This window comes from Dendropsophus ebraccatus, chromosome 14, assembly GCF_027789765.1.
Source record: "Dendropsophus ebraccatus isolate aDenEbr1 chromosome 14, aDenEbr1.pat, whole genome shotgun sequence".
Taxonomy (NCBI): domain Eukaryota; kingdom Metazoa; phylum Chordata; class Amphibia; order Anura; family Hylidae; genus Dendropsophus; species Dendropsophus ebraccatus.
This window is the reverse complement of record NC_091467.1, coordinates 64,900,830-64,910,485: the sequence shown is the minus strand read 5'-3', so window position 1 is coordinate 64,910,485 and position 9,656 is coordinate 64,900,830. Positions and strand designations below refer to the sequence as shown.

At 44.5% G+C, this 9,656-nt stretch overlaps 1 protein-coding gene across 2 annotated transcripts in view; it reads left to right on the top strand.

Moving 5' to 3' along the window:
- Positions 1–454: 454 nt before the first annotated feature.
- Positions 455–9,656, top strand: part of RAB40B (RAB40B, member RAS oncogene family) — a 33,690-nt gene continuing 24,488 nt past the window's right edge. Inside the window, exons 1-2 of one of the 2 annotated variants that reach the window (XM_069951465.1) lie at positions 455–553; positions 3,834–4,090. In XM_069951465.1, the coding sequence (XP_069807566.1) occupies positions 3,949–4,090 (142 nt within the window). In that variant the 5' untranslated portion in view covers positions 455–553; positions 3,834–3,948. Of the gene's footprint in view, positions 569–3,833; positions 4,091–9,656 lie in introns of both variants that reach the window. The other variant, XM_069951463.1, reaches the window with a different exon arrangement.

Genomic DNA, 9,656 nt, shown 5'->3' with positions numbered 1-9,656 from the left:
GGTAGAGGAGACATATATAGTGGAGGGATTGGGGGTACATTATAGGTATATAGTAGAGGGATCAGGGGGGTGTACAGTGGAAGGATAGGGGGTACAGGACACATATATATAGCAATATATATAGAGGAATTATAGAGGAATTAGGGGGTATATAGCGTGTGTGTGTACAGGATACAGTATCTCCTAGTTATAGGATGTAGAACTGATGTATATGATAATAATAAGCTTATGTATCACTGACAGCAAACACATTCCATCTACTGCGCATGAGCAGAGTGCAACACGCGTTTGTAAACAACGGAAACCACTCCCAGCCCCCGCCCATTCCTTTCCCTGGACACGCCCACCTTTCCCCTTACCTGGAGGCGAAACGGAGTGTGGGAGAAGACTCCGCCCCCGCAGTTATTGATGGCTTCATTACCCAGTAAGAGATGACTGATCCCATAGCAACTGTCATCCGGGCCAATCAGAGGCGAGAAGGCGGGACGGGAGCTGTCAGGCAGAGAAGTCTTCTCCACGTCTGGCAGAACGTCTTGTGCTGGAGACGGGAGAGGTAGGAGCCGCGTCGGTACGTGACGGTGTGCACTGTGCCTACAGGATGGCGCGGTCTGTTCTGCCCCTGTGTGCGGTTGGGTGTGCGCCCTGTAGCTGTATACAGTATAGGGGGTGCAGGTGCTGGATATGGCGCCGGCGCTACTGACATGGAGTGTGCTGGAGTAGTGGAGGTGTGTGTGTGTATGTATGATGGTGTAGTGCTGTGTGTATGATGGTGTAGTGCTGTGTGTGTGTATGTATGATGGTGTAGTGCTGTGTGTATGATGGTGTAGTGCTGTGTGTATGATGGTGTAGTGCTGTGTGTATGATGGTGTAGTGCTGTGTGTGTGTGTATGATGGTGTAGTGCTGTGTGTATGATGGTGTAGTGCTGTGTGTATGATGGTGTAGTGCTGTGTGTATGATGGTGTAGTGCTGTGTGTGTGTATGACGGTGTAGTGCTGTGTGTGTATGACGGTGTAGTGCTGTGTATGATGTAGTGCTGTGTGTATGATGGTGTAGTGCTGTGTATGATGTAGTGCTGTGTGTGTGTGTGTATGATGGTGTAGTGCTGTGTGTATGTATGATGTAGTGCTGTGTGTGTATGATGGTGTAGTGGTGTAGTGCTGTGTGTATGATGGTGTAGTGCTGTGTGTGTGTGTGTGTGTGTGTGTATGATGGTGTAGTGCTGTGTGTGTGTGTATGATGGTGTAGTGCTGTGTGTGTATGTATGATGGTGTAGTGCTGTGTGTGTATGATGGTGTAGTGGTGTAGTGCTGTGTGTATGATGGTGTAGTGCTGTGTGTGTGTGTGTGTGTGTGTGTATGATGGTGTAGTGCTGTGTGTGTGTGTATGATGGTGTAGTGCTGTTTATGATGTAGTGCTGTGTGTGTGTGTATGATGGTGTAGTGCTGTGTGTGTGTATGATGGTGTAGTGCTGTGTGTGTGTGTGTGTATGTGATGGTGTAGTGCTGTGTGTGTATGTATGATGGTGTAGTGCTGTGTGTGTATGATGGTGTAGTGCTGTGTGTGTGTATATGATGGTGTAGTGCTGTGTGTGTGTGTATGTGATGGTGTAGTGCTGTGTGTGTATGTATGTATGATGGTGTAGTGCTGTGTGTGTGTGTGTGTATGATGGTGTAGTGCTGTGTGTGTATGATGGTGTAGTGCTGTGTGTGTGTGTATGATGGTGTAGTGCTGTGTGTGTGTGTATGATGGTGTAGTGCTGTGTGTGTATATGATGGTGTAGTGCTGTGTGTGTATGATGGTGTAGTGCTGTGTGTGTATATGATGGTGTAGTGCTGTGTGTGTATGATGGTGTAGTGCTGTGTGTATGTATGATGGTGTAGTGCTGTGTGTGTATATGATGGTGTAGTGCTGTGTGTATGTATGATGGTGTAGTGCTGTGTGTGTGTATGATGGTGTAGTGCTGTGTGTGTGTATGATGGTGTAGTGCTGTGTGTGTGTATGATGGTGTAGTGCTGTGTGTGTGTATGATGGTGTAGTGCTGTGTGTGTATATGATGGTGTAGTGCTGTGTGTATGATGGTGTAGTGCTGTGTGTATGATGGTGTAGTGCTGTGTGTGTGTGTATGATGGTGTAGTGCTGTGTGTGTGTATATGATGGTGTAGTGCTGTGTGTGTATGATGGTGTAGTGCTGTGTGTGTGTGTATATGATGGTGTAGTGCTGTGTGTGTGTGTATATGATGGTGTAGTGCTGTGTGTGTGTATATGATGGTGTAGTGCTGTGTGTGTGTGTGTATATGATGGTGTAGTGCTGTGTGTGTGTATGATGGTGTAGTGCTGTGTGTGTGTAGTGCTGTGTATGTATGATGGTGTAGTGCTGTGTGTGTGTGTATGATGGTGTAGTGCTGTGTGTGTGTGTATGATGGCGTAGTGCTGTGTGTGTCTGTATATGACGGTGTAGTGCTGTGTGTGTGTGTATGATGGTGTAGTGCTGTGTGTGTGTATATGATGGTGTAGTGCTGTGTGTGTGTGTATATGATGGTGTAGTGCTGTGTGTGTGTGTATATGATGGTGTAGTGCTGTGTGTGTGTATATGATGGTGTAGTGCTGTGTGTGTGTGTGTGTGTGTATATGATGGTGTAGTGCTGTGTGTGTGTGTATATGATGGTGTAGTGCTGTGTGTGTGTATGATGGTGTAGTGCTGTGTGTGTGTAGTGCTGTGTATGTATGATGGTGTAGTGCTGTGTGTGTGTGTATGATGGTGTAGTGCTGTGTGTGTGTGTATGATGGCGTAGTGCTGTGTGTGTCTGTATATGACGGTGTAGTGCTGTGTGTGTGTGTATGATGATGTAGTGCTGTTTGTATATGATGGTGTAGTGCTGTGTGTTTTTATATATATTTTTTTGTATGATGGTGTAGTGCTGTGTGTGTATGATGATGTAGTGCTGTGTGTGTGTGTGTATGATGATGTAGTGCTGTGTGTGTATGATGGTGTAGTGCTGTGTGTGTGTGTGTGTGTGTATGATGATGTAGTGCTGTGTGTGTGTGTATGATGGTGTAGTGCTGTGTGTGTATGATGATGTAGTGCTGTGTGTGTGTATGATGATGTAGTGCTGTGTGTGTGTATGATGATGTAGTGCTGTGTGTGTGTGTATGATGGTGTAGTGCTGTGTGTGTATGATGATGTAGTGCTGTGTGTGTGTATATGATGGTGTAGTGCTGTGTGTATGATGGTGTAGTGCTGTGTGTATGATGATGTAGTGCTGTGTGTGTGTGTATGATGATGTAGTGCTGTGTGTGTGTGTATGATGGTGTAGTGCTGTGTGTGTATGATGGTGTAGTGCTGTGTGTGTATGATGGTGTAGTGCTGTGTGTATGATGGTGTAGTGCTGTGTGTATATGATGGTGTAGTGCTGTGTGTGTGTATGATGGTGTAGTGCTGTGTGTGTGTATGATGGTGTAGTGCTGTGTGGGTGTATATGATGGTGTAGTGCTGTGTGTGTTTTTATATATCTCTTTGTATGATGGTGTAGTGTTACTGTGTGTGATGGAAAAGTGGAGGTGTGTGTGTGTCTGATGGTGTATTTGTATGGTGGTGTAGTGATTCTGTGTGGCATAGTGCTTATGTGTGTGATGGTGTGGTGAAGCTGTATGATAGTGTAGAGCTGCTGTGTGTGAGTTTTGTAGTGGTGCTGTGTGATGGAGCAGTGGATGTGTGTGTGTGATGGTGTAGCGGAGCTGTGTGATGGTGTAGAGTTACTGTGTGATGAAGTAGCGGTGCTGTGTTTGCTATACTGCTCTCGTGCCTCATGTCTTCTTCTGTTCCTGTTCTTAGTCTTTCCTCTGTGTACCGGGGATGTGTCTCCCACCTGCTGCCTCTGTGGGACCCCAGATCTGCTTGATGATGGGCTGAGGGGCCCCGACACCTGTGGAGCCCCTCAGGAAGGAGAATGACCCACAGAGCAAGCCCGGCCAAAGCCTATGACTTCCTGCTGAAGTTTCTGCTTGTGGGGGACAGTGATGTGGGGAAAGGGGAGATCCTGGCCAGTCTACAGGATGGCGCCACCGAGTCACCATATGGCTACAATATGGGTGAGTGCTATACATGACATCCCATGCTCTATCATCTATAGGAGCAGTATTATAGTAGTTATATTCTTGTATATAGGAGCAGTATTATAGTAGTTATATTCTTGTATATAGGAGCAGTATTATAGTAGTTATATTTTTGTATATAGGAGCAGTATTATAGTAGTTATATTCTTGTATATAGGAGGCAGTATTATAGTAGTTATATTCCTGTATATAGGAGCAGTGTTATAGTAGTTATATTCCTGTATATAGGAGCAGTGTTATAGTAGTTATATTCTTGTATATAGGGGCAGTATTATAGTAGTAATATTCTTGTATATAAGAGCAGTATTATAGTAGTTATATTCCTGTATATAGGAGCAGTGTTATAGTAGTTATATTCTTGTATATAGGGAGCAGTATTATAGTAGTTATATTCTTGTATATAGGAGCAGTATTATAGTAGTTATATTCCTGTATATAGGAGCAGTATTATAGTAGTTATATTCTTGTATATAGGAGGCAGTATTATAGTAGTTATATTCCTGTATATAGGAGCAGTGTTATAGTAGTTATATTCCTGTATATAGGAGCAGTGTTATAGTAGTTATATTCTTGTATATAGGGGCAGTATTATAGTAGTAATATTCTTGTATATAAGAGCAGTATTATAGTAGTTATATTCCTGTATATAGGAGCAGTATTATAGTAGTAATCTTGTATATAGGAGCAGTATTATAGTAGTTATATTCTTGTATATAGGGGCAGTATTATAGTAGTTATATTCCTGTATATAGGGGGCAGTGTTATAGTAGTTATATTCTTGTATATAGGGAGCAGTATTATAGTAGTTATATTCTTGTATATAGGAGGCAGTATTATAGTAGTTATATCCCTGTATATAGGGGGCAGTATTATAGTAGTTATATTCTTATACATAGGAGGCAGTATTATAGTAGTTATATTAGTAGTAGTTATATATAGTATTATAGTATATAGCTTCTTATATTTATAGGGGCGTATATTATTAGGTGTATTTTAATACCTTTCGGGGCAGTAATATAATACACTGTATGAATAAATGGAGGTTAGGGTATTAATATAATGTGAAGGTTTTCGGTCACGTTCTCTTGTGACTCAGTTCTCTCTGCGGTGATGTTACTTAGCACAGGGGTGGATGGAATCTGGTGACCTCATTAGGTTTCCCTGTCCCATCTCTCTTGCACTTTTATTATAGTTGGGGTTATTATGATGGACAGGTCGGGGCCCCTCCTAGGGTTGTGCTGTCGGGGGATCATTGCCGTCTCTCCAGGCTGCGGGGAGTTAATGTGATGCAGTGAGTTAATCCCCATTACCTGTAATGCCGCTATAATACAGGTTTTGCTATAGATACAGATGACTATTACTCTCTTCACATTCCTCGGCTCACACCACACTCTCACCAGTGATTGCAAAACTACAACCCCCATCATGTGTGACCCTGGTGCCTCATGTCTGACTCTCAGGATCTCTTGGCTGTGGTACCGTTCCCACAAGGGATGCTGGTGACACCCTGAACCGTCAGCGTGAGGTGTGGTGACAGGTAACCTAATTCCTGTCTGAGCCGGAGGACTACTCCCCCTCTGGATATCACACATTGCACTGATGCCTTCCGCATTACCAGACTCTATAATGCCAGATTAAAGGACTCGTCTATAACCATTTTCTGGGTTCATTCTGGACCTTGCGTCTGATCCTATAAAACAATGGGTGCGTGGGGGGGGATCTCCTCCATCCTTCTCCTCATCCTCCTCATCATGCTCGTGGCCTCCTAAAACAGTAGGATTATGGATCTCCGTACTTGAGCACCGGTGTGTCCGGTGACCTAGTTCTGCATCGGCCGAGCTCAGGACGCCGTGTTCTCTGGTGTCTGGCTGTCTGATCCGGGCCCCTGAGCCGCTCACCCGCAGCCCCTGTTGTGTGGAGGAGGAAGCCCTGTCCTTTTTCCTGTTGTGATGGATCTGGATTGGGAGGGAGGGCTGCTTTAAGGGTTATCGTTATGGGGGTCTCTGTGCCCGTCTTTGTTATGGGGGTCTCTGTGCCCGTCTTTGTTATGGGGGTCTCTGTGCCTGTTATAGGGGTCTCTGTGCCTGTTATGGGGGTCTCTGTGCCTGTTATGGGGGTCTCTGTGCCTTTTATAGGGGTCTCTGTGCCTGTTATGGGGGTCTCTGTGCCCGTCTTTGTTATGGGGGTCTCTGTGCCTGTTATAGGGGTCTCTGTGCCTGTTATGGGGGTCTCTGTGCCCGCCCCTTCTATTGGGAGGGGGGGGATCTTCACCTGTCCCTGTTATGGGAGCTTTGTTCTGGTGGAGTTGTCTCTCCTCTAATAATGTATCAGGATGATGGGGGTTATAGTGCACAGCTCCTCTCAGTGTCCTATAGGTGACGCTCTCCTCTAAGGACATGGTCTCTGTGTTCCCGTCCAGCCAGAGCTCAGACCCCATGGTCTCCGATCGGAGCAGGATCAGCGTCGCTCATGACTCCTTCCCCTATACAACCTGCCATACCGGTTCCAGGAGCTGACATCTCCAGACATCATGACGTCACCTCCCCAGTCTCCTCTCTGCTGACTTTTACTTGCCGTGACATGCAGCCGCCATGTCCGTGGGAATTAACAGGATTGTGAATATTTTATGAGATTTCCCGCTGCCCTGTAAATCACAACGGCCTGTCAGAATTAAAGGGGATCTCCAGGATTAGATAATCCGGGGTAAGGAGATGAGCACGTCAGGGCCGGGTTAGGAGTGGGCCCCCAGATGCTGATCCTGGGCAGCGCTTCTTTGGCTTTATTAGCTGGTTTACTGCACAATAGATTAGTCTTGTCTGATCCCTATAGACATCAGGGCCCAGATTTGTTGCCCATAGCAACCAGTCACAGCTCGGCTCTCATTTTACCTCAGAAGTTTGAGAAGTGAAAGCTGAGCGGTGATTGGTTGCTATGTACAATAATACATGGCCGATAAATGCACGGCCTACAGGATTGATTAGCCATGTCTGTTCACGAAAGACTCCATCCCTATAGGCTAATTATTGTATACTGCAATGTATATATATTTACATGCACAATGATAGGCGCTGCCCTCCAACAGTATGTGCTTACATTTATACTCCCTGCAGGATGGATTAGCCATGTCTGCCCTCTGTAATGGTCCTTTTACACGGAACGATTTATTGTTTGTTTTTGCACGATAACGATCGAATTCGAACAATAATCGTACGTGTAAATGCAGCGAACGATCAAGCGACGAGCGAGAAATCGTTCATTTTGATTATTCAACATGTTGTTTTGATCTTTCAACATGTTCTCAAATTATCGTTGGTCGTTCGCAAAAAATTCGCAGATTGTTCCGTGTAAACATTCTTTCAATGATTTCACCTATGTGTCAGATAGGCATAAGCGATCGCAAATTGATCGCATAACGATTTTTTTGTACGATGTATCGTTCCGTGTAAACGTTGATCGTTGTAAAGAAAACATCGTTCATTCTAAATCGTTAATCGTGCGATTGGGCGAATTATCGCTCCGTGTAAAAGTACCATTACTCCTACATTGATTGATTGATTACTTGGGCATGTTAGTAGGGTTCATACTGCAGGATTGGCTACCTATGTCTGCTCTGTATTATTCAACTACTTTCTGGCCTCATATTGGTTCCCCACGTGGGATTGATTACCCAGGTGTGGTCTCTATCAGCATTCTATGTACACTCTATGAGGCCATGAGGGATTGATTAACCAGGTCTGCTATGTCAGCATTCTATAAGGTCTGCTCTCTGTCAGCATTCTATCTACACTCCATGCGGGATTGATTACTCAGGTCTTCTCTCTATCAGCATTCTATTTACCTTCAATGTGGGATTGATTACACAGGTCTATCAGTCTGCAGTATACATACAGGTCCATTGGCTGCATCAATTTGTAGAAGACATACAAGTCCCCCTATATATACCCCGCTTATAGAGAACAGACCGGATCAATGGATCGTGCAGGGAGCATATTAAAGCAAGTGTCCTTCCTGCAGCTGTAATCTAGGAGGATGGTGTACGGACATCAAACCTTATCATATAACCCTATGGGCTCACGTTCTCCTCATTCACGTCTAATCATCCAGTTATGAAGAATCCCTTTAAATTTAGAATCCGTTTCTTTAGGCTCATATGTATATATTCTAACTAGCTGGATTAACATATTCATATCAGGTTGTAGTAAAGAATACCGCTCATCCCCCATATCCTGGTTATATGTCGGCCTGTCACATGACTCCCATGATCCTCCAGGTGTGCAGCAGACAAGCCCAGGACCAGACAGGATCGCACATCCTTTCTCCTGAGTCATCTAGGTTTCAGGTTTTTCTAGTCCTGTTAATGACTCGGCCTTCGGGTCTTTCCCTCTAATATCTTGATCTTTACGCTCATGAATTCTCTTTATGCTGCGTTTACACGCAACTATTATCGTGCGAATTCGCACAATAACGGTCGAATTCGAACGATAATCGTACGTGTAAACGCAGCGAGCGATCAACGATTGATCTTTCAACAGGTTCTCAAATCGTCGTTGATCTTTCGCAAAAAATTCGCAGATCGTTCCATGTGAACAGTCGTTTGCCGATTTAACTAATGTGTGAGATAGGCTTTAAGCGATCGCAAAACGAATTTCCGTACGATATATCGTACCGTCTAAACGCTGATCGTTATGAAAAAAAAAAAAGTTACTCCGACAACGTTAATCGTACTATCGGGCGAATTATCGTTCCGTGTAAACGTAGCATTAGTTTATGAGATCATTGTACGTCTCCGCTGATGTCACAGTGTCACCAATAAAGCTGCAAACCATGAGAAAAGCTCCTGGGCGACTCGCTGTCAACTACAAGTGTCAGCATAGCCACTCAGGTGCAGTGTTTTACCTGCACTGATACACTGTTACAAATGAGCAGCACAGAATAGAGATTCGTGTCATTGTTGTGACATTGCGGCCATATGCGGGGACAGTCGCCAGCCGCCTCTACAGAAGCTTTATGTGGTTGACAACAGGAATGTGGAAATAGGAAATGGAAGGAGGATGAGAGACTCCACGAATAAACAGGAGACGGGAAGCGGGCGATTAAGGAGAAGGAAACGGGAAGCTCTGAGTGATACAGGGCTTATAAATATTACCTCCGGCCCTTTAAGTCATATCTTGTGTTCTTTGAAGTGTGCCCCCTATATAAGTAGATGGCAATCTGCCCAGACTCCCTCTTATACAGTAGAAGTAGTGCCTAATGCCATCTTGGGTTATACAGGGTTAATTCACTAGTTACCAGTTACTCAATGGGAAGGTAGGTCACGGATTTTTAAAGGTTATCTGGGATTATAAAAACATGGCTTCTTCCCTCCAAAACAGTTCCACCTGTTCCTTTCCTTGTATCTGGTATTTCAGATAAGTTGTATTAAAGAAAGTGGGACCGAGCAGCAGTACTACACACAATCTGTAGACAGCTGTGGCGCTGTTTTAGAAAAAAGCCAACTTTTTGACATGCTTTGCATTGATGTAAATGGTGGTTCTTATTGCCT